We start from the raw sequence: 26153 nt of genomic DNA on the forward strand, positions 1-26153 counted from the left end.
TTAACTGAATTGAATACATATTTTCAAACTTTGTTTTTATAGACACAAAGTTAATAGTGATTGTCATTTAACTGAGAGACAATACAATGCTGGCAAAGTGTCAGGATGTCAATCTGAGGGGGAATTTTTTTTTTCTGGCAGGGCAATTGGGGTTAAGTGACTTGCCCAGGGTCACACAGCTAGTAAGTGTTAAGTGTCTGAGGCCGGATTTGAACTCAGGTCCTCCTGACTCCAGGGCAGGTGCTGTATCCACGGCACCACCTAGCTGCCCCCCTGAGGGGGAATTTTTGCAAAGCCAAACTTCTGTAATAGGTGTATCCCCTGTGTCCCAGTCATTAATAAGCTGCTTGAGATATGCTTTATTAACTATTTCATAAAATGTTGACATTGGAAAGAAGCTTACAAGTCTAGTCCACCCTCCCTCACTTTAAAGGGGAGCAGGTGGACACCTGGAGTAGTACAGAGTTGGCCAAGGCCACACAGTTCCCAGGAAGCAGAACTGAGACACAGTAGTGGGCAGAAAGTTTCATAAAGAAGGGACTGAAAAACTGAAAAACAACATATTCCATCTGGCTACTCTTCTCTTTGGCCAGATGACAGGGAAACGGGAGGCAGGATGCCCAGTGGGTATTTTAAATGAAAAGAAAGTCCTGGAAACCTTGCTTAGACTTTGCGTGCAAAATATCCTTTACTGAAAGCAACTGGTTAGAGAGATACCCTTGTTTCTTTTTCAGCTGTGATTACTAAGCCAAGCAAAAAACTGACAGTCTGGGCTGTCACCATCACCATGCTGGGTGTGGTGCTCTTTGACTTTGCAGCTGACTTTATTGACGGTCCCATCAAAGCTTATTTGTTTGATGTTTGCTCCCATCAGGATAAAGAGAGGGGTCTCCATTACCACGCACTCTTCACAGGTATGGAATGAAAGTCCTTTCCTTTTTTGTTTTTTGTTGTTCTCTCATGAAGGGGAGGAGCTTGTGGGGGAGGAAAGAAAGAGTAGTTGCAGTTTTCTTTCTTGGCTTTGGTAATCTTTTTTGAATGAATAGATCGATTGATCCAGTGCCACTATCACGAGGACCTTGTCTTCAGGTCCATTTTTTTTCCCTGGAGGTCAGCTTGTGACTAGAGCTGTCAGATTTTCCGGAAGGAGACTTACATGAGGCTGTTCTTAAGTCATATTTTCAATGAAATGAACAAAAGCTTTCTGCTTTTTACATGTGTAAAGATACAGTATTTTCAAATTCCTATTTGGATGATGGGCATGCAAAAATTCCCTACACGAAGGAGAATACAGGAGTATAACCTGCCTTTTTGAAACCCAGGGCCATTTGTTCTCTTCTGGGAGGTGGATGTGAAACTTTCCTCTCCTGCCCTCCTTAGTTCTGGGTCATGGGAAATAAAATATGCCTGTCACTTCACTCATCTCAGTGATACTTTTTTGTGCTGGACAGTAATTAGGGGTGGAGAAGCCAAAACCATTTTGTAAGGAGGCCATGTTCAGTTTTGTCTCCGAAGGCCAATAACTTGGGAATATGTCAAATATTGGATGAGGATTCAAGTACATGGTGATTCCTTGCCAGTATTTTATTTTTTACCAGCTTCTGCTGGCTGGGTAAAATGTATCAATGGTAATAATGATCAAAAAGTATTTCTTGAGGGGCTTGCTGTATGGGGATGGGGGGTGTTGGTATTAAAAGGGAGCAGGTCTAGAGAGTCCCAAGCAACAGTATTAAGACAGTCCATGTCTGCAAGGAATTTCTCATCTAGTTGAGGAGATTCAAATCAATTAAACAAACATTTATGAAATGACTACTGTGTTCCAGATACTGTACTAATTTATGACATTCACACAGGGTATAGTAAAATCACACAATTTTGTTGTTAGTCATTTTTAGTCATGTCTGACTCTTCATGACCCCATTTGGAGTTTTCTTGGCAAATATACTGGAGTGGTTTGCCATTTCCTTCTCCAACTCATTTGACAGATGAGGAAACTGAGGCAAACGGGGTAAAGTGATTTGCCCAGGGTCACATAGCTAGTAAATGTCTGAGGCCAGATTTGAGAAGAAGATGAGTTTTCCTGACTCCAGGCCTGACACTCTGTGCACTGTTCCAAATAGGGAACTGAATAGATCCTAAAATGATTGGTGAAGTAAACTGCCCTGTGATTTCATTTGTGGAAGTATTTGCTCCACAGAACAAATTGTCATATTTTAGTTGACCATTTTTAAGTTAACTAAAAAGTTGAATCCCCTGGTGGCTAATCTGGTGATCAAAGAGTCATAACTAATTCAGATCTTTGTCCTAAAGTGCCCTAGGAAGAAGGAGGCTGGAAAGAGTGCTGATTGTGGTGTTCCTGGGCCTAGCCTACAGGTCTTCTGCCTGATTTGTTAAGAGATAATTCAGCCCTTTGCAGCAAGAGAGAAAAGAAAAGGGGGTTCCAGGTAGAATCCTGATAGATCCATGCCTAGTGGCCAGAAAGAGAAAGGTGATTGAGGAAGGAGACTAAGAATATAAGAATGGGGGGAAAGACAGTCTCCAGAAGGAGAGAGTTGTCATTGAAGTAAAATAATGAAGAAAGGTTCAGAAAGATGAGAACTGAGAAAAGGTCATTGGGTTCAGCAATAAAGATAAATTTAGAGAGAGAAGTTTCAACCTGAAGCCACATGGAAAGGGGTTAAGAAGAGAGAGGAAAAGGAAAAACAATGAATTTAAATTTTTTTCAATTAACATTTATTTTATTATCTCCTTCCCTCTTCCCCACCCCAACTGGACAAGAAAGGTAGCTAGCTAGATAGCTAGAAAGAAAGAAAGAAAGAAAGAAAGAAAGAAAGAAAGAAAGAAAGAAAGAAAGAAAGGGAAAATTTTCATAACATATACATAGACAAGCAAAGCAAATTTCCACATTGGCCATGTACACAAATGTATGTCTCACTCTGCATCTTGAATCCCTCACCTTTCTATCAGGAGGTGGGTAGTATATTTGATCTTGAAGTTTAGAAAGGGGAGGAATTGAAGAAGCAACTTCTCAGAGAAGATGGGTGATAAAAGATCAAAATCACAAGTAGAATAGTTGACTTTGTCCAGAAGGACTTCCTCATCTTCTGAGACTTATTAGAAGAAGAGAGAATGAGGGACAACATTCGAAGGATTTAAATTATAGAATTATAAAGGAGAGAGAGCTTATGATGGTTTGTCTCAACTTCCTCTGTAAACTATGAAGTAAGGTACTCTGATGAGAGGGAGGGAAAAGAAGATGGTAGCTGTGGTCTGAGAACAGAAGAGGTTCAAAACAGGAACTGTAGGAAGTGTGACAATGGAAAGTAGTCAATCAGGAAAGAGTAAATCAATTGGTATACATCACTGAGGGCCGAGTTGAGATTAGATAGTATACATTTTTAGTGGACTCAGCATGGGGACTTCCTCCAGCATTAAGAGAGTAAGAGTGAAAAGGTAGTCAGTGGGAATAATACAGGGTTGGAATTTGTAAGGAAATGACCAGTGATAGGATAAGGGGGAAAGCGATTTGAAAATAGATAACATTGTAAAAATGAACTATGTAACTATAGCATCAAAACTGAGAAGGAAGGAAAGTGAGATCAGAGCAAGGAGGCCTAGGAAATCAGGGAAATTGGGGAAGGGATTGACCAGAGGTTATGGTGAGGATGAAGAATATGATTAGGAGAGATGAGTTACAGGAGAGATGGAATGAGAGGAGGTTATGGTCAGAGGAATTTGTGAGTTCTGAATTTTGGAGATTGAAAACATGGTGATGATGAAATTACTTTCAGAGATGCCTGAGTTCGTAACCAACCATGTCCCAACTCACTGCTTTTCAATAAAAAGCCCTGGTCAGCATTGCCTCAGTGAGGACACCATCCAGCCTGGTGAGGTGTGCTTGTTTACTGAAGGACTGACCTTCTTCTGATGTCAAAGGAGTAAATATAGCAAACTCTGCATTTCTGGAACTTTCCCTATTCTGCCCCATTGGAGCACTTAAAGTGTGTCCAGAGAACAATTTCGTTTCAAATTGTCAAGATAGAGCACATCACGAGAAAATGATCTGCTTAATAAATATAAGCCACAATCAACTCTTGATTTTCCATACAAATAATCTGCTTGAGTAACTATTTACAGCAAAATACTGAATCTCAGCTCAGTTTCCCTTAACCATCTACCCATACGACTGCCTTCCTCAATATCAGTTGTTCAGAAGAGAAAGATTCATTTTGATATCAAATTAGGCCAACAGAATCAACAGAATGAAAGAGAGAGAGAGAGAGAGTGAGGCATCTGCTATAAACATTATAGGCATATGAGTTCAATACAAAGTCAAATTTAAATGACTTAGCATAAACTAGATTTTGGGATTATCTGCACTACTGTTGCATAGTCATTACTGAATATTTGGGAGCTAATTGTGTTTTAAAAATATATGTCCACTTAAAATCAATAACTTGGCTGTCCAAAGTCAATCAGTAAATATCCTCCATTATATCATCTTTAAAATAGGCATAATAATATCTATTCTTTCTATCTTACAGGTTTGTTGTGAGGATCAAATAAGGCATAAGAGTGTTTCGAAAACTAAAATGCTATACAAATGTAAGATTTTAATGTTATTGGTAATTTCTAGCAAGAAGAAAACATTTGGGAAAAAATGATTTGGCAGGCTACCCTTGAAATGTTTTCTCAAATCTTCAGGTCAGCTCTATATAGGAGAGTTACAGCAAACCATAGGTACAAATTTTTCTTTGGACTTCAGAATAGCTCTCTATCGACTTCTGTTTGGATGAAATTGTTGTTGAATCATTTCAGTTGTGTCCTACTCTCCATAACCCTATTTAGGGTTTTCTTGGCAAAGATACTGGAGTGGTTTGCTATTTCCTTCTCCAGTCATTTGACAGATGAGGAAACTGAGGCAAAAAGGGTGAAGTGACTTGCCCAAGGTCACACAGCTAGAAAGTGTCTGAGGCCAGATTTGAAGTCAGGAGATAAGTCTTCCTGACTTCAGGCCCAGCATACCATGGTGCCACCTAGATGCTCTGGAATAAAATTAAGCAGAAGTTATTAACTAGTTCAAAGGACCATAGGAACATTGAGTTCAGCTGGTAAAAGATCTTATATATAATTTAATTCATCCTTCCTCCCATTTTATAGATGAGGAAAGTGAGGTCCAGGGAAATTAAGGAACTTTCTGAAAGTCACAGAGCTGGTATAGGGGCAGAGCTGGGATTCAAACCTAAGTCCTCTGACTCTCAATCCAACACTCTTTTCACTGCATCACGATGCCTCCTATGCTCAACCTTGACCTGGTCTTTTCTCCCCTGTTCTATCCTCCCTCAACAATTTTGTTCAAGACAGATGAATATCAATCCTGTTTTTGAGAACTTTTAGGGAAGGAGAGGGCAGCTAGGTGGTATCATAGTGCACAGAGTGCTAGGTATAAAGTCTGGAGGACTCTGAGTTCAAATCTGGCTTATATACTTACTTACTAGCTAGTAAGTAAAAGCACTGTGAAATTTCCCAGAGAAAATCCAGCCTTCCTTCTTCTTCTTCTTCTTCTTCTTCTTCTTCTTCTTCTTCTTCTTCTTCTTCTTCTTCTTCTTCTTCTTCTTCTTCTTCTTTTGCATGGCAATGAGGGCTAAGGGGTCACACAGCTAGTTAAGTGTCAAATGTCTGAGGCTGGATTTGAACTCAGGTCCTCCTGAATCCAAGGCCAGTGCTTTATCCACTGCACCACCTAGCTGCCCCCTCTTTCTTCTTATTGTTCTATTCTAAGAATAGCTTAACCACCATAATGTTTGCCAAAGATAAATGTACTAATTGAGGTGCTCTATGGGTTGTCCATCCAACCACATATCACAGCCTGGACAATAGTATTTCTTTATCTGCTTGGTTTTTCCTTTGTGGATTGTTAAACTGAATTCTTTTGAATGACTATGGATTTTATTAGGGGGCTCTGCAGTGTTCTGGAACTTTAGGCAACCAGCCCATCACATGCAAACAAGAACATGTAGAAGGCCCAACTATTTGTAATAAATTCTTCTTCAATGTGGACTCTATGTTGGACCTCTTCTAAAATTGTAGTGAAGACATTTGGTGAGCATATGATGAATTTCTTGCTTGCTATGAATGATCAGAAGATCATCAAAGTTAACTCTGGTTTCTTCTTTCAAGGAACCTTGTATGCTTTTTATGTATGTAAATGACACATTTTGCTGTAGGAGAGGGCCTTTAAGGCAATGTTTTGTTCTACCAAATGAAATCTTTTTTTATAGTTAAGATGCAATAAGTATAGTGGGGTCTGATATTCTCTATACCTTTTGCACAATTGTTTGACTGAAAGGATGTGGTCTCCTGCAGAATATTTTTTGTGAAAGCTTTTTTTGTTTTCTTCTCATATCTTCATTAAGGATACCCTTGATGCATGTATCTGGCATAGGTTTTCTTATTGCTTGTTGGTTGGTTTTGGGGTTTTTTTTGGTGAGACAACTGGGGTTAAGTGACTTGTCCAGGGTCACACAGCTAGTAAGTGTCAAGTGTCTGAGACTGGATTTGAACTCAGGTCTCCTTGAATCCAGGGCTGGTGCTCTATCCACTGTGCCATCTAGCTGCCCTGGTATAGGTATTATAGAGATGGTAAAATAGGCCTGTGAATTAAGTTATTAATCATTTCTGTCACATTTTTGTAATCATAAGATCTATGATCTTTCCCCAAGTATTTGGCGTCTTTCCCTCTTTCAGATACCATGGGAATGAATCCCTCAATACCCTCAAAACTATTTTCACTTTCAGCACTCATCCTTTCCTGAGTATTCATGGTGTAGACCACTTGTTCTTCTTTCATTAGGGTCATTTCTATTTTTTCATGTAACATATTGAGGACTGTGATAACAGAAATTCAAATGTACTGACTTTCTATCACTTCCATTGTTGGAGGGAAAACGGTTACAGGAGTCTTCACAGATCATTTCCCTTCCCCCACCCCCCACTTGTTGTCCTCCTAGATTCATCTTTAAATGTCCTCAGCATGAAGACATTAAGCATGGCTTAACTGAATTTCACGACAAGCTTTCTGTAAACTTGGTTCACACACACACACACACACACACACACACACACACACATACACATACGCACTGCTTCTTGCCATCTAATGATGTAATACTGCTTGTGATCTTTTGCCATCCTTCTCTGAAAGATTCACAAATAAGTACACCCTAAACCCTTGGACTATCATTTCTTTCTTGTCTGGGTAGGAGAAAAAGTGCTTGTTGGCCAAGATGGTTTCTTAGTTTGTTTGGTTTCCTTGTTGTGGTAATTGATTTATGGCAGTTAAATTTCTTTAAGAAGTAGTGATAGTCAGTAGTCTATGTCAACAGTTACTCTTTTATCCATTCTCTATTTTTCAGCTTTAAAAACAGCTTTCGGGGACAGCTAGGTGGCGCAATGGATAAGGCACTAGCCTTGGATTCAGGAGGACCTGAGTTCAAACCCAGCCTCAGACACTTACTAGCTATGTGACCCTGGGCAAGTCACTTAAACCCCATTGCCCTGCAAAAAAAAAAAAAAACAAAAAAAACCAAAACCAAAAAAAACCCAAAAAAATCAGCTTTCAGCTTGTTTAAATTGACCATGTTGGAGTTACCGACATTGTACGCCATAGCTTGTCATTTGTATTCATTTTCCCAGTTTGGTATTGATGTCAGATTTTGCTCTAATAAGTCAATGGTCTGATGATGCCCAATTTCATGATTTGGAAATGGCTTTTTACCAGTAACCAGTCATCCTGATGTTAGAATATAACCCATTTCGGGGCAGCTAGGTGGCGCAGTGGATAGAGCACCAGCTCTGGATTCAGGAGGACCTGAGTTCAAATCTGACCTCAGACACTTGATACTTACTAGCTGTGTGACCCTGAGAAAGTCACTTAACCCCAATTTCCTCACCAAAAAAAAAAAAAAAGAATATAACCCATTTCTTTGTGTTTGGGGTGGGGGAGAGGGCGATGGGAGACATTATTTAGTGTGCTTCATTTCTCTTCCTAAAGAAATTATTCATGATAGATGGGCCTGTTACTTCTGTAAATGTCCATAAACTTTTGGCTTCTCTTCTTTCTTACGTTGGAACCATATTTTCTTATATTTTTAAAATTGCCCTCTCCTATGCCTACCTTTGCATTAATGTCACATAATTTTAAAGTATATGTTGATTCAGTTTGGAAGGCTTATTGAGTTGTTCATAAAAATTTCCTACTTCTTTATCCCCTGTGACAGATATTGGCTCATAAAATTGTAGTTTTCTTCATAGTGGTTATTTTAGACATGTTTATCAAAAGCATTACAATATGATGATCAAATGCCCCATGAAATGACGTTTCCTGTTGCCCTTTGTACACATAATGAAACAATCAAATAGAGGAAGACAACACAGAAAAGGGAGAAAAGATGGAAAAATGTGAATTTCAGTTTGATTAGAGCTCTTTTACTATTACGTAGCACATAAGACATATATGAACTGATGCAAAGTGAAGTAAACTAAAACAGTGTACAGAGTAACAGCACTATTATCCGATAATCAATTAAGAATGATTTAGGCGGGCAGCTAGGTGGCACAGTGGATAAAGCACCCGGCCCTGCATTCAGGAGGACCTGAGTTCAAATCTGGCCTCAGACACTTGACACTTACTAGCTGTGTGACCCTGAGCAAGTCACTTAAACCTTATTTCCTGGCAAAAAAAAAAAAAGAAAGAAAGGAAGGAAGGAAGGAAGGAAAGAAGGAAGGAAGAAAAGAAAAAGAAAAAGAATGATTTAGCTATTCTCAGGATTACAATGATCCAAGACAATTCCAAAGGAAATATGATTAAAAATGCTATCAACCTTCAGAGAAAGAACTGATAGAGTCTGAATGCAGATCAAAGCATACAGTTTCTTTTAGTTTCTTTTAAGTTTTTTAAAAATCTGTTTTCTTTTACAACATGGTTATGGAAATATAGTAATATGTTTTGCATGATTACACATGTATAACTGGTATTAAATTTTCTTGCCTTCTCAATGAGGGGGAAGGGAAAGAAAGAGGGAATTTGGAATTCAAAAGTTTTTAAAAAGTTACAATTTGTTTTTACCTGCAATTAAATAAATTTTTAAAAAAGTGTATAATGAAAAAGAAAAAGAAAAAGAAAACATGCCACAGGTCAGAAAATAAAATCCAATCAAAGAAGAGTAGATAGTATAGGTGGCTCTGTGAAAACTCATTTCCATTCCTCACCCCCGCCCCACAAACAAACAACCCAAGACTCCTTTTTATTGGTAGTGGTTCAAGAGTGTTACTTTTGCATGTGAGAATGTGAATGGTTTAGTCCTGGTCTTTAGGTTTTGCCAATCTCCATCACCTTCCCAGAGTACCACATTGGCATACATTTTCTGAATGGTCAATGAATGTTAGAAGCAGCATAATTTTAACTTGGAGGGAAAATAGTTGTAGACAAAAGAGTTGTTGTTGTTGTTACAATGGAGGCTACATCTCTAGGCCTGTTATGTTTTTGTAGTTTTTTTTTTTAAATCACTTAACCCTTCTGAGTCTCAGTTTCCTCAGCTGTTAAGTGGGGATAATAATAGAACCCACCTCACAGAGAGAGTTGTTGTGAGGATTACATGTAATAATGTATATAAACCACTTTCCGTAGCTATTTGTAGTAATAACAGTATATTTTTCCACTTTAATAGTATTTTTCACAATTACATGTAAATATGGTTTTCAACCTTCATTTTTTGTAAGATTTTGAGTTCCAAATTTTTCTCCCTCCCTCCTACCCCTTCCCTCTCCCTAAGACAGTAGCAATCTGATATAGGCTACATGGTAAATCATGTTAAATATATTTCTACATTAGTCATGTTGTGAATGAAGAATTAGAACAAAAGGGAAAAACCAGGAGAAAGAAAAAACAAAAAACAAGTTAAAATAGTATCTTTGATCTGCATTTAGACTCCATAGTTCTTTTCCTGGATGTGGAGAATATTTTCCAGCATGAGTCTTTGGGAATTGTCTTGGATCGTTGCATTGCTGAGAAGAGCTAAGTCCATCATTGTTGATCATTGCACAATGTTGCTATTATTGTGTTCAATCCCAAAGGACTATTGATGAAGCATACTATCCAGCTCCAAAGAAAGAACTGATATTGATTGGACATAGATTGGATCATGTTATTTTTCACTTTCTTTCATTTTTTTTATTCAAGTTTTCTTATACAAAATGACTAATATATTGTTACTGTCCATACTGTTCTCCTGGTTTTGCTCACTTCATTCAGCATCAGTTCATGTAAGTCTTTCCAGGTTTTTTGTTTTTGTTTGTTTTTTTTTTGTTTTTTTAGTGAGGCAATTGGGGTTAAGTGACTTGCCCAGGGTCACACAGCTAATAAGTGTTAAGTGCCTCAGGCTGGATTTGAATTCAGGTACTCCAGACTCCAGGGCTGGTGCTCTATCCACTGCACCACCTAGGTGCCCCCAGGTTTTTCTGAAATCTGTCTGCTCATCATTTCTCATAGCATAATAGTATTCCACTACATTCATATACTATACCTTGTTCATCCATTCCCCAATTGATGGGCATCCCTTCAATTTCCAATTTTTGACACCACAAAAGAGTGACTATAAATATTTTTGGAGATATGGATCCTTTTCTTTTTTTATGATTTCTTTGGGATATAGACCTAGTAGTGGTATTTCTGGGTCAAAGGGTATGTGTAGATTTATAGCCCTTTAGGTATAGTTCCAAATTGCTCTCCAGAGAGGTCGGATCAGTTCACAACTTGACCAACAATACATTAATGTTCAGTTTTTCCACATCTTCTCCAACATTTATCATTTCCCTTTTTTGCCATATTAGCCAATATGATAGGTGGGAGGGTGGAACCTTAGAGTTGTTTTGATTTGTATTTCTCTAATTAATAGTGATTTAGAACATTTTTCATATGACCATGGATAGCTTTAATTTCTTCATCTAAAAACTGCCTGTTCATTTGCTTTGACCATTTATCAGTTGGGTAATGACCTGTATTATAAATTTGACTCAATTCTCTATATATTTGAGAAATGAGGCATTTATTAGAAACACTGGCTGTAAAAATAATTTCCTAGCTTTCTACTTTCTGTCTAATCTTGGTTGCATTGGTTTTGATTACATTTAATGTAATCAAAATGATCCATTTTGTACTTTATAATGTTCTCTATCTCTTTTTTGGTCATAAATTCTTCCCTTCTCCATAGATCTGACAAGTAAACTATTCCTTGCTCTCCTAATTTGCTTATGGTATCACCCTTTATGTTTAAATCATGTGCCCATTTTGACCTTATGTTGGTATATGGTGTGAGATATTGGTCTATGCCTAGTTTCTGCCATACTATTTTTGAGTTTTCCCAGCAGTTTTTGTCAAATAGTGAGTTCTTATCCCAGAAGCTGGAGTCTTTGGGTTTATCCATCAGGAGATTACTATAGTCATTTACTACTATGTCTTGTGTACCTAATCTATTCTACTGATCTGCCACTCCATTTCTTAGGCAGTACCAAATAGTTTTAATGATTGCTGCTTTATAATATAGTTTTAGATCTGGCATGGCTAAGCTACCTTCCTTTGCATTTTTCCCCATTAATTCCCTTGATACTCTTCTTTCAGATGAATTTTGTTATTATTTTTGTAGCTCTATAAAATAAGTTTTTGGTAGTCTGATTTGTATGGCACTGAATAAGTAAATTGATTTAGGTAGGATTGTAATTTTTATTATATTAACTCAGCCTACCCATGAGCAATTCATATTTTCCCAGTTGTTTAGATTTGACTTTATTTGTGTTAAATGTTTTGTAATGGTGTTCATATAATTCCTGGGTTTCTCTTGGCAGGTAGACTCCCAAATACTTTATATTTATATTATATTATAGTTATTTTAAATGGAATTTCTCTTTCTATCTCTTGCTACTGGGCTTTGTTGGAAATATATGGAAATGCTTCTTATTTATACAGGTTTATCTTATATCTAGCAACCTCTGCTAAAGCTGTTAATTACTTCAAGTAGTTTTTTAGTTGATTCTCTAAGGTTCTCTAAGTATGCCATCATATCAACAGCAAAGAGTGATAGTTTTATTTCTTCATTGCCTAGTCTAGTAGTAGTAATATTAAGGAAGGAAGAAAGGAAGAAAGGAAGAAAATAAGTCCATGTGTGTGGGTGGGGGTGAGGGAGATTGGATTTGAATTCTCTGGTGGTCCAATCTGGTCCTAAAGATCTATAATTACTCAAAAGGAGCAATGTATCAGAAAAAGCCTCTACACAATTTGTTCCAAATGGCAAAAATTCATACTGTCTCCCAAAAGCCCTATAATTTGTTAACTAGATTCAGGTTTGCTTTTTAGTCATCCCAGTTTTAACTATGTTACTTAGCTGGAAGCTACCTCTGGCCTTAAGAAAGGCTTATAAGGGGGAAGCTAGATGGCACAGTGGATAAAGCACTGGCCCTGGATTCAGGAGGTCCTGAGTTCAAATCTCACCTTAAACACTTGACACTTATTAGCTGTGTGACCCTGGGCAAGTCACTTAATCCTCATTGCCCTGCAAAAAACCCAAACCAAAACAAACAAACAAACAAAAAACCAAGAAAGGCTTAGAAAAGATATCTTAAGAGGCAAATAGTGGACTAGATATTAACTTGTCAGACACATGGGACAGCAGTGTTTGACCATCTCCAGGGAGTGGGGTCCAGGAATGGGAAGCATAGTGTAGTGGAAAAACCAATGGCTTCAGAGTCAAGAAGACCTGGGATCACATTTCAACTCTGTTATTTACCATGTCCTCGGCTTTGGGAAAGTTACTTTCATTCTCTTAGCCTTAGATCACACTTTTCTCCTGTAAAAGCTGGGGATTTGAATGAATAATTTCTAGGTTTCCTTTCAGTTCTAGATTCTATGATAAGGTCCTCCCTGGAACTGATTTGGGGGATGTTTGGCCCAGGACCTTAACTTTTTAGTAAACCTTTATTAGGCAGGCCAGTATAGCTAAACTGTAGCATTCATGGACAGGAATATGGTGGAAAGAGATGGAAAGGCTTTTGTAAGCTAGCTCCAGTCCACTTTTCTAGTTTTATTAAGCATTATGTTCATCCATGAACAGTGCTATCCCACCTAACTAGTCTTCTTGTTCCCCATACAAGGCACTCTTGTAATGACTCTCCTCCCCCAGGCTCAGAATATATCTTCTTCTTCCTTCCTCTTTGCATCCCTAATTTCTTTTTTTTTTTTTTTTTTTTGCAGGGCGATGAGGGTTAAGTGACTTGCCCAGGGTCACACAGCTAGTAAGTGTCAAGTGTCTGAGGCCATATTTAAACTCAGGTCCTCCTGAATCCAGGGCCAGTGCTTTATCCACTGCACCACCTAGCTGCCCCCAACCCCTGAATTTTAATGGTAAAGAAACAAACCCAGAAGAGAGAATTGACTTGTTTAAGGTTACACAGCTAGGAAACAGTAAAACTGCAATTTCAGACTAGATCCTCTGACCTTCAAATGCAGTCATCTGCAGTTCACAGCCTCTGATTTTCACTAATTTATCAAGAAAGCATCCATTAAAAAAACAGACATTGAAGTAAATGTCACTTCTTGGTGCTTCTTTTGGTATTGAATTATTTTCATTCGTTGATTCATTTATTCACTTTTTTGTTTTTGGCAGGGCAATGAGGGTTAAGTGACTTGCCCAGGGTCACACAGCTAGTAAGTGTCAAGTGTCTAAAGCTGAATTTGAACTCAGGTCCTCCTGAATCCAGGGCTGGTGCTTTATCCACTACACCACCTAGCTGCCCCCTTGGGCATTTCTAAGTGCTTTTCAGGTTAAAGTCATGACATCCCTGGCATTAATGTTCCTGAGCGCATATATGCTTCTTAAATGCAGGTGGACATTCTGAGTAATTCATATCACATTCCAAATGGACAATTCTGTTATTTGTAGTCATTGTAGTAATTGTAGTAGTAGTCCTTGGTAGTAATTGTCCTTTGAATTCTGATTGACATATTTATGACAGAACACAAGTACAGTTGGTGCCATTGGCTGTTTTTCTAATGCCACTGTGGAATTTGTACTCATTAGTCCTTGTCCTTTTTGCTTTGTGGTTAGTTTATAAGATGTCTGACAAGGGTTAGGGAGAGATCCAATCTGTAGCTGTTGAACAGAATGAAATTATTTGGCCATCATTGACTATTGGGAGGGGCAGGTAGGGGGCACCATAGTGCCTAGAGCCAACTAGACCTGGAGTCAGGAAGACTCATCTCCCTGAGTTCAAATCTGATCTCTGACACTTACCTGCTTTCTAACTCTGAGCAAGCCACGTAACCCAGTTTGCCTCAATTTCCTCGTCTGCCAAATGAGCTGGAGAAGGAAATGGCAAACCATTCCAGTATCTTTACCAAAAAAATCCCCCAAATGGAGTCACAAAGAGTTTGACCAAACAATAATAACAACAGTCCTGGGAAGTTCCTCTATCTTAAGTAATGTTATTCATGTTTCCATTTAAACCCATCTCTTTATTGTTGACTCTGTGACTGTGCCTTCATTAGTACCTTGTTCTATTCAACTAAGCTAACTGAGCTGTTTGACTGAAGAATTAATAAACCCTTTACTCTAGGGGAATAATAAAGATGAATGATTTCATCTATTTGCTTTCCTGTATTCCTTCTAAGCTGATAAAAGATTTATGTTCATTTGTAATGTTTGAGTAAGGGTTATACTCTGGATACATTTCTGGAGGATCAAAGTTAGCTCATTAGGTCAGTCTTTAGATATTGTGCTCTACTGCCTTTTAATTTTGGGGGGTATGCTTTTATAACTCTCAATCCAGAATTGAAGCTCTGAGCTTACCCAGACATTCAATCTTGAAGGCTTCCCAGTAACTGAATAACCTCTACAGCCCATGTCCCTCACCTAGAATCTCCTCTCTGGGACTACTGGAATCTGGATCAGTTTAACTGCCCCTCAAGGGGATACAATTCTACTCCTGAGAGTATTAGGCTAACAATATATGTTTAAACAGAAAATATTTATCCAGCAAAGTAATATCCAGGAAAGGGACTAGTTTTCCAACCCTTGAAGCAAAGGAATCATTACTTAACTCACTTCCAGATGAGGTCCATTTCTTATGACATATTCCCCCCAGAGTGGTCTCCACAAAAGACTTAGAACACCTTCAGAGCAAATGAAGAAAGAAGCACAAGACCCTTCGTGAGGTGGTGGGATTGCACATGGCTTAGCTTCTATTAATTCTGTGACAGAAACATTGTTTTAAAATGTGTTTGTCAGGGAAAAAATGGGAAATTAATTTTGTGTATGTATTTTTATTTACTGATGGGTTCAACATATGTTGACTATTGTTAATAAATTCAACATGTTTCACTCTAAAAAAAAAGACTTAGAACACTAAAAGGGAAAAGTAACAGCCTGAGTGTACTGCAGGACCTAACCACGGCAGCCAAGGTTTCCTCACCTCTTCTTTGTCCTTTATTCTCCTTTCCCCCCTTCCTGTGTGGGTGGGTCAGATTCTGCTCCCAAGTGACTTCCATTTTACCCTTAGCCCTTTGCCATATTTACATCACCACATCACCCTTAGTCAAGCCTGGGGTATGCTTTCAACGACATTGATCTTGTAGCAATGGGACTTTTCACCCAGAAGCCATTGCCTTTGCTTCCATCTTCTAGAAGCGTTTGTTTCTTTTTCATGGTTCTTTCAGCAATCTGAATTGTCCTTCAGAAGCTTTTGCTTCTCTCCTTTGCATCTATTCCTTGTCCCATGGCATTATGGGAGTGTAAATCCCTTTCCCAAAAGCACATGTACTTTCCTGCCTTCTTCTCCTGAACCTTATAGTTGGAGGTGGGGGAGAGAAGATGAGGAATGACTTAAGAAACTTACTCTTTTTTTTTTTTTTTTGCGGGGCAATGGGGGTTAAGTGACTTGCTCAGGGTCACACAGCTAGTAAGTGTGAAGTGTCTGAGGCCGGATTTGAACGCAGGTACTCCTGAATCCAGGGTCGGTGCTTTTATCCACTGCGCCACCTAGCTGCCCCCAGAAACTTATTCTTAATCCTACTTGTTTCATTTTTAAAAAATATATAAAGTTTGCAGTTTAAATTACAATGTCAATTCAATAAGCATTCATTAAGTGCCTACTATATGAGTACAGAGAGATTAAAAACCTTAAAGAGTTCATAATTTGACAACTGCATTCTGACATTGATTCTGCCATAAACCTCTTGGTCTCAATTTTCCAATCTTTTAAAATGAATAGACTGTTCTAGATGAACTCTAAGGTCCATTCAAATTCTAATATGCTATATATTTATATCATTGGATCCAAGTATTAAAATATAGTCAAATATTTAACTAAGAAATAAATAAGGACTTAAAAGAAGAGCCTTAGACCTGAGGTTTAGAGATGAACTGCTTTGACCAGACCAGACACATAAGTGAAAAAGAGACTCTATTGAAGCCTTAGGTATCTTAGCCTTTAATCTTTCATAGTCAGTTGAATGGTTCTTTATGCTTTGTGGGTGCTTTCATTTTACAATCGACTTCTGTTTCAACTCTTTGCAGAGAGTAATAGTTTATTGTTTTTTTTTTTACTTTCCCTACTCTGGGGCAGCTCTAAGAGGATGTGGGTTGAGTAGAACCCTCCACCCCTCCCTCCAAAAAGACCTCCCAGTCTTGCTTCCTTTCAGAGTGACCCAGGGCATGATGCTTACATCTTCATGCCTCCATTCTTTTCTTACCCAAATGACGACAATGCTCTTATCATAGGACTTTGGAGCTGGATGGCAACTCAGACTGAAGCCCAGAGAGACTGATCTAAGGTGATGCTCTGGGTTCACAACAGAACCGGGATTAGAATCCAGACATTAGATTGTAAACTTGTTTTTCATATTGGTATCCTCAGCATCTAGCATAATATCCTTGTATGCTGGGGATTAGTCTTTTGTTTATACTGGTATAAGGAGCTCTGGGTGGCAAATCTCCCTCCACCAATGCAGATGAGTAACTGTTTTGTAATTTAGAGTCTTAGACCTATTTCTAGAAAAATATTTATCGCAGCTCTTTTTGTGGTGGCTAAAAATTGGAAATTGAAGGGATGCCCATTAATTGGGGAATGGCTAAATAAGCTGTGGTATATGATTGTGATGGAATATTATTGTTCTATAAGAAATGACAAGCAGGATGATTTCAGAAAGGCCTGGAAAGACTTGTATGAACTGATATATAGTGAAGTGAGCAGAACCAGGAGAACCTTGTGCACAAAGACAGCAATATTGTGAATGACTTAACTATTCTCAGCAATGCAATGATCCAAGACAATCCCAAAGGACTAATGATAAGGCATGCTATCCACCTTCAGAGAAAGAACTAATATTAATTGAACACAACCCAAAGCATGATATTTTTCACTTTCTTTCATTTTTCCTTTTATTCAAGTTTTCTTATACAAAATTACTAATATGTTCATGTTTTACATAACTGTATATGTATAACCTATATCTGATTGCTTACTGCCTCAGGGAGATGGGGAGGGAGGGAAGAAGGGATAGAATTTGGAACTCAAAACTTTAAATAAAAATGTTTATTATTTAAAAAAAACCCAAAGTGAGTCTCTTCTATTAAAAAAAAATTAGAGTCTTAGAGAGTTGCTTGCCAGGACTGAAAAGTTAACCGACTTTCCCAGTGTCACAAAGCAAATATGTGTCAGAGACAGGTCAGTGACAAGACTTCCTGATTATGAGGGCAGCCCTCTTTCTGCTCTGCAAACTGGAGAACAGGCTGGAGGAGGCAGTTATTTTTATTGCTTAGTGGTTACCTAAGCAGTGGGAAAGCAAGTACTTGATTGTTGATCCTCTGATTCCTGGTCTAGTGTTTGTTCTTCTATAACACCTTGCTTTTCACATTAACAGGGCCATCATGAGCATTAAAAGTATTTTGTAAAGTGTTAAACATGCATGATAAAAAATCATTTCAACTCTTGATGAAATGTGTGGCTTCACTACAAAATGAAAGCTTCTATCCATACTATTGACTTGAAGGGAACTGTAAGGGACAAATTTAGTATGGGAAGAGTTAATTGGGTGGCTTGCTGTAGTATTGGGGAAAAAAAGATATAACTTTTTTTCAAAAACAAAACAGGTTTATTAATGGGAACACAAGTGAGATTAATAGAGCTAGAGACAATGAGAAAGAATTTAAATCTCTGGGGTGAAAAGGCCCCCGGCACCCCGAACCTGCCTCCAGCCCAGCTAGTTCCAAAGAGCTAGCTTTGCCTCAAAAACACAAACTCACCACCACCCAAAATCTGTAGCTCTAATGAGAATTAGTTGTATAGTTTCTTCTATTTTGGTCTGAAGGTCAATGCCAACAGCTCCTCTAACTGTCCCTTCCTTCCCCATTTCTCTCAGAACATCCTCTCCCCAGACTCTCACTGCCTCTAACTGTCTCTCCCACAGGAAGGGGTTGTTCTTAGGCATGCTGAGTCTCCAATTGGCTCAGCACACCCACATAGGCTGTCCCCATTATAATCTGGCCAGGCCCACATGCGTGTGGGGGAGCTATTACGGGAGGCTTAGTTACTTAGTTTCAATAAATGTTCCCTGTGGTCAGAGTTCCTCTTTGTTCAATTATCTCCAAAGTACATACCTATCTTCTCTTAGGCTTTCAAGCTTACATTTTTTTTTTTAGTCTGACCATAATGAAGCAAAGATTGGGTTATGAAAACCCCAAATCACAATTAATTCCTTATAGAACCAAACCGCAGGAAGCCACATACCACCCCCCACCCCCAAACCAGGCCTACTCAGCACCAGGAAACAGTCTTTTCTAAATCCTAAACAAAACCAAGCAATAAGCCTTGTTTACCTTCAAAGAGTGTGGTATATGATGTAGTATAATTAAAAACCCAAACTATTGAGTCTCGAAAATTTTTTAATTTTTAGGGGGCAGCTAGGTGGTGCAGTGGATAAAGCATCAGCCCTGGATTCAGGAGGACTTGAGTTCAAATCCGGACTCAGACACTTGACACTTACTAGCTGTGTGACCCTGGGAAAGTCACTTAACCCTCATTGCCCCACCCCCCAAAAATTTCAGTGTGAGCATTTACATTCAGAAATCAGCAAATGCTATAAATCAAGGCTTGACTTATTATTTTTATTGATTATTTAATCTTAAGAAAGTGATGGGGGCAGCTAGGTGGTGCAGTGGATAAAGTATCGGCCTTGGATTCAGGAGTACCTGAGTTCAAATCCAGCCTCAGACACTTGACACTTACTAGCTGTGTGACCCTGGGCAAGTTACTTAACCCCCATTGCCCCGCAAAAAAAAAAAAAAAAAGAAAGTGATGAAGAGAATGTTAATAATGCAGATGAAACTTAAAAGTATGTCCTGTATCATTACCCCTCTGCCTCCCAAAGAGCCAGTTGTTAAACCAGCACAGCCCTGCCTATAATCCACCACTTCTTTGCCAAAAGGAGAAAGGAGCAAGTGCTCAAGGAATGAGCCCTGAGCACTCTGGCACTTGATCATAGTCATTTGGGATATAACGAATGGTCTTGTATTGGTCTTCTGGTTGTTTTGTGCTTGTATCTCTTGACTTTACTCAAAAGAGTATCAGCTTCTTGAAAAAGATCAGGGAACAACTGATTGATGGATGGATTGATAGATAGATAGATTATTTGTTATGCATTATTAAGTACTAGTTTTATCATTATAAGCAAATAAAACAGTCCATGCCCTCAGTAAGCTTAAATTCTAGTGGAGGGAAGACAAAATGGAAGAAGGTGCTGGAAATGAATGGGGGGGGGGAGGCTACTCACAAGAGAGAATGGTGAGGAATTGGGGGTCTAACACAAGTTTCTGCTATGGTGGAGACAGTTAAAGAATAGGGGCTATAGTGAAGACTGCTTTCTTTTAGCTAATTTACTGTACATTTATTTGTTCCTTGATAAATATTTGTTGAATTGAGTTGAATACTAAGCAATAGACTTAATCCCTAACATCAGAATTTAAGTGGATCTCATTACAGAATCACAGAATCCTAGGCTGGGAATAAACCTGAGAATTCATCTGGTTCATATCTCACATTTTACAGACTAGGAAATGAAGGCTCAGAGATGGGCAGTGACTTGCTCAAGGTCACAAAGCTCCTTAATGAGAGAGTTGTAACTAGAATCCAGAACCACTGTTACTACTCTCAATGAATGTTTAATGTAATGAAGCAATGAATAAGACATAGTGCAAAGTAAATACAGACGCATTATTGATATTATCTTGACATTTCTTCTTTTCCTTCCGCAGGTTTTGGAGGTGCTCTTGGTTATCTTTTGGGTGCTATAGACTGGGGACATTTGGAACTGGGAAGATTGCTGGGCACAGAATTTCAGGTTATGTTCTTCTTCTCGGCTCTGGTGTTCACAACCTGTCTCATCATACACTTGTGCAGCATCCCTGAAGCACCTCTCTGTGATAACCAAGAAGACAGCATGCTGCAGCACAACCCACAGAGCCCTCTGCTTATGCAAAATGGAGGCTATGCTTACGGTTCTCTAGAGAGAGTAAAAAATCCTTTAATGAAACCAGAACAGACCGAACTAGCCACAGCAAAACTGGAAGAAGCCACAGAAAGTACCAAGGAGCAGGTGAAGATGGATGCCCTCTTTTGTTTGAAGTTGTGTTTTCTTTTCTCTGACCTTTCTAGTTTTCTTTCTAAATGCAAAAAGGCCTTTAAAGTCAAACGGGAACCTAGAACATCCTGTTCTAGGCATGAAATTGATCAGCTGAGATTCTAGTCTTTTCCTGACTGCTAGATGAAAAATTCCCCACCTAAGTGAATGTAATGGCAATTTCTCAACTGTGTTTTTTTCCCTTTCTTGTTCTAACACTATTATTATAAAGCTCTGGTTTGGGGGCAACTGGGAAGGAGATAATAGCTTTAGATGGCCAGATTAATAAGAAGACTGCATGGCTTATAAGAGAAGAGTGAAGGGGTCAAGCCTTGGACTGGGGAAGGTTATCTCCATTTTACAGTTGAAGAAACTGAGGCAGAAATTATGTGACTTGTCAAGGGTCACGAAGCTAGCAAGTGTTTGAGAGCAACTTTTAACTCATGTCTTTATGACTTCAGACCCAATGGTGTTGTCTTAGCTGCTTATAAATAAATACAAAATAGTTTGAAGAGGGAAGAAGCTCTAACAACTGGAGATCAAGAAAGGTTTTAATGGAAGAGACAGAATTAGAGTTGTAGCTTGAAGAGAACTAAGGAACCACCCTAGTTCAATCCTTTGCCATCTCTTGCTTGGACTATTGTAGTGCCCTCCTGATGGAGCTCTAAGAACACATTTTCTACAATGTACAGAGTCTACAAGAACACATTTTCTACAGTGTATAGAGTCTACAGGGTTCCCCAAATCCTAAATTACAGGTATGGTGATGCCACTCCCCTGCTCAAGAAATGTCAGTAGCTCCCTGATGCTTCTAGGATAAAATATAAAACTCCTCTTGCAGTTCAAATTCATCCTCAGAGACTTACTAGCTGTGGGACTCTGAACAAGTCACTTAACCACTCTCTGCCTCAGTTTCCTCATCTGTCAAATGGGGATTATAATAACAACTACCTTCTGAGATTGTTGTGAGGAAAAAAATGAGATAATACTTTTATTTTTAAAAAAAATTTTTGGTGAGGCAGTTGGGGTTAAGTGACTTGCCTAGGGTCACACAGCTAGTAAGTGTCAAGTGTCTGAGCCCAGCTTTGAACTCAGGTCCTCCTGACTCCAGGGCTGGTGCTCTATCCACTGTGCCACCTAGCTGCTCCCATGATAATACTTTTTAAATGTTTTCCCCTCCACAATCTAGTTCCAGTCTTTCTCAGTTGATTACTCATTATTTCCTATTATGTAGTCTTTAAAAAAATTAAATTGCTATTAATTTTTTAAAAAACAATCAATAATCATAAATTTCTCAAGCCATGAAGAACTAAAAAGACCATGCAAGATAAGAATCTTAACTTCTACCACATGCCATGCTTTGTTTAAATATATTTAAATATGTATGTAAGTATATATAAATGTATGCATATATAGATACATATATTTATACTTATATGTGTAGTAATATATTGCTCTATTTTTGATCCTTAGCTAGGATAGCACAGGGAATATGGGCCTGAAGTCAGGAAGACCTGAGTTCAAATCTGGCCTCAGACACTTATTTGCTGCGCAATCCAGGACAAGTCACATAAACTCCATTTGCTCAGTTTCATCAATGGGGATAATAATAGCATCTACCTCTCAGGATGGTTGTAAGGATCAAATGAGATAGTATTTGTAAAGCACTTAACAAACAACCTGGTACATAATAGGCACTATATAAATGCTTATTCCATTTCTTTCCCTTCCCTCAATCCAACTCTACCCCCAAGTAGAATAAAAAATACATCTAGTTAGCTGCTATACGGCATAACAAATATTTTGCTGGTCCTGGAGTCAGGAAAACTTGAGTTCAAATTGAGTTTCAGACATTTACTAGCTGTGGGACCCTAGACAAATCACTTAACCACTCTCTGCCTCAGTTTCCTTATCTGTAGGATGGGGATTATAATAGCAATTACCTCCCAGGATTGTTGTGAGGGGAAAAATGAGATAATACTTTAAAAATTATTTTCAAACCTTAAAGTGTTATACAAATGCTAGCTATTATCATTATTGGGGGCAATGAGGCAGCACAGTGAATAGAGTATTGGGCCTGGAGTCAGAAAGATATGAGTTTAAATTTGGCCTCAGGCACTACCTGTGTGACCCTGGGAAAGTCACTTAACCCTATTTGCCTTACTCCTCATCTGTAAAATGGGGACACATTGGAGATGGAAATGACAAACTACTTCAGTATCTTAGCCAAGAAGCCTAAAACAACAATTATCATTATCACTATTATTAGCCCAAACAAATCAAGATAATGACCATATATGAAAGTGCATCCTGATTCTATACCTTTAGTCCATTCCCTCTAGAATGGAAGCATGTACTGTCTGTCTACTTTTCAGATGAGCTGGCCTACTTTCTTCTCCCTGTGTATCAATGATGTCAAACTCAAATAGAAATGGGAACCACTAATCTGTCCATAAGGATCCCTGGTAGGCTGCATACTGATTTAATTTTAAAATGTGATAATGTCCATGTTCTATTATATTTTATCTGTTTTGTTACAGATTCCTCATTTATATTGCAGGTGGGCAGTGGCTACACTTGAGAGTATTGTGGGTGGTTCGTTTGGATTTCTCTGCTATTTGTGACATCCCATTCCTTGGCTCCACGCCTTTAAAGAGATAATTTCCCCTGCCTGGAACATTCTTTACCTCTGCCCTAGGAACTCCTAGCTACCTTCAAAGCTCAGTCTATGTGTCACATCCAAATTCTCCTGGTTGATAGTATTGCCCCCCTCCTAATTACTTTGTAGTTCTTTTGTGTATCTTGTGTGTTTACTTATTTGTATATATGTTGCATGTACCCATACAGTAAAATGTAATCTCCTTGAAGGCAGCGACTATCTCTCTTTTGTCTTTGCATCCCAGTACATAGCAGTTTTGGGGGCATAATTGGTGTTGTTCAGTTGTTTCTCATTCTTCATGACTCCATCCGAGGTTTTCTCGGCAAAGATACTGGAGTGGTTTGCCATGTCCTTCTCCAGTTAATTTTACAGATGAGAAAACTGAGGCAAACAAAATTAAGTGGTTTGCCCAGGGATACACAGCTAGTAAGTGTCCAAGGCCAGATTTGAACTCAGAAAGATGAATCGTCTTGAGGATTCAGGTCCTGAACTTTATCCACTGCATCATCTAGCTACCCCTGGGACATAATGGTAGGTTCTAAATAAATGCTTGTGGCTTGATTGGTTGAATGATAGATGGGAGGTAAGGAGCAAATGTATTCTAGACATACAGGACAAACTGAAAAAAAAAAAAAAGGAGGAGGGTAGGGTAGGAAGTGAAATTCTGTTATTAGGAAACCCCAAGGAAGCCAATTGGATTGGAACATGGAATGTGCAAAGGTAAATAAATCTGATAAAGGAGATCACAAAGAGCCTTTGATGCTAAGCTGAAGATTTTTTATGTGATTATAGAAGCAGCAGAGAGCTGCTGAAGATTCTTGAGAAGGAATGTGAGGTGATCAGATCTGCTTGCTCTAAGAAAAATGTGTGGACAGATGTGTAGAGGATGGGTTGGAGAGGGAAGGGCCTAGAAAGAGAACAATTAGGAGTATCTAGTTGAGAGGTGATGGGTACCCTGACTAGGGCGGTGGGTGGCTATGTATGTAGTGGACAAGATGAATGTAAGGGATGTTGTGTTGGCAGAGGAATTCACAATTGATCAGATGTGTGATATAAAGGAGAGAAAAGATAGAGGAACCAGTAAGTCTGGAGGTGGGGTAGGCTTGGTCTGAGGAGTTCATGGATATGTTGAGTTTGAGATGCCCTGGGGACATTCAGGGGGAGATTTCTAGCAGGCAGTTGGTAATTCAGGACCAAAGTTTAGGAGAGAGACTAGGGTCAGATAGACTGAATTTTATGAATCACAATGACATCTGCGTACATTTGAAAATTTTTGTTACTGCTGTTTGGTCCCTTGGTCCTATACAGCTCTTTATTACCTCTATAGGGTTTCCTTGGCAAAGATACTGGAGTGGTTGGTTTTCCATTTCCTTCTCCAGTGGATTAAGGCAAACAGAGGTTGAATGAGTTGCCTCAGGGTCACACAGCTAGTGAGTGTCTGAAGCCACATTTGATCACAGATCTTCTTGACTCCAGGCCCAGCGCTTTATCCATTGAGCTTTATCTACCTAGCTGCCTCTACATTTGAAAAATAAACATTTTTAAAAATTCACCTACAGAAGATATATTTGCTTTTTAAAAAAATTGCACTGTGCCAAGGTGTACATTTTGTTGGAGCTAAATTAGGTTTAAAATGACAATGCTTGGTATTCATATGGATTTGTGGACTCTGTGGCCTCCCAGGGCCCTGTCATAGTGAACATGGAAAGAATTACCACTGGCTTAGCATACTGGAGATTTTTGTAATGAAACAATTATGTGGTATTATGTAGATAAGTCTTCAGAAGACAGTATATCATATATTAGTTAACTACCCCCACCCCGAAATAGACACCAAATAAACTAAAAAAAAAAACAAGGTTAAGAAAAGATCAGAAAGAAGAGACCAGGGATACTACTGGGAAATATATAGCTCAGGAGCAAATATAATCAGGAAACAGCAAAACCTCACTAATTCAGAATAAAGGTGTGGGCTGAGGCAAACAGGGTTAAATGATTTGCTCGGGTGAGGGTGGGGTAGTTGCCTTGGATTCAGGAGGACCTGAGTTCAGATCCAGCCTCAGAAACTTGACACTTACTAGCTGTGTGACCCTGGGCAAGTCACTTAACCCTCATTGCCCCGCAAAAAAAAAAAAAAAAAAAGATTTTCCCAGGGTCACACAGCTAGTAAGTGTCCAAGACCATATTTGAACTCAGATCTTCTTAAGGAAAACAAGCTGGATGAGTTTAGAACAGGTCAAGACTTCCATGCCAATCAGCAGTGACTAGGCACATGAGTGGCTGCTGCACTTCCAGCCTAGGCTGGATAGAAAGACCCATCCTCATTGTCCCTGATAACCTGGAGTGTGGAGAGGCATTTTATAACCTTCCTTATTATAAGGTTCTATAAGGAAGACCAGCCTTCCTTTTGCACATGGATATCAGTACCTTGTTTGTGACAGAAGTAAAAACATTGCCGCACCAATACAGATCACTGAAAATTTCCCCTTGTTCTTTACACTTAATAGAAATGGTATCATTAGTCATTGTTCTTAGCCAGAAGAAACGGCTGAACAACAGCAACAATAACACTGCACCAGTGGAAGTGAATTCATTCAACACTACATAAATCAATAGGAAACCTTAATCAAGTGCATACCACATAAACACACACTCATTCTCACATCAGCTCTGAATGGAGTGAGATGCTATTGTATCATCGAAATTGAAAAGAGCAGGACAACACACCTTTGGCCAAATGTTCTGCTTTCCAAAGTAGAACTCCTGAGAGAG

The 26153-nt window shown here is 38.8% G+C and overlaps 1 protein-coding gene across 1 annotated transcript in view; it reads left to right on the forward strand.

Annotated features, from left to right (window-relative positions):
• Positions 1-26153, forward strand: part of SLC45A2 (solute carrier family 45 member 2) — a 59067-nt gene that overhangs the window by 680 nt on the left and 32234 nt on the right. The window contains exons 2-3 of the mRNA XM_043977393.1: positions 735-914; positions 20358-20698. Of these exons, the coding sequence (XP_043833328.1) occupies positions 735-914; positions 20358-20698 (521 nt within the window). The remainder of the gene's footprint in view (positions 1-734; positions 915-20357; positions 20699-26153) is intronic.

The sequence above is a fragment of the Dromiciops gliroides genome, chromosome 1, assembly GCF_019393635.1.
Source record: "Dromiciops gliroides isolate mDroGli1 chromosome 1, mDroGli1.pri, whole genome shotgun sequence".
In the NCBI taxonomy this organism is placed as follows: domain Eukaryota; kingdom Metazoa; phylum Chordata; class Mammalia; order Microbiotheria; family Microbiotheriidae; genus Dromiciops; species Dromiciops gliroides.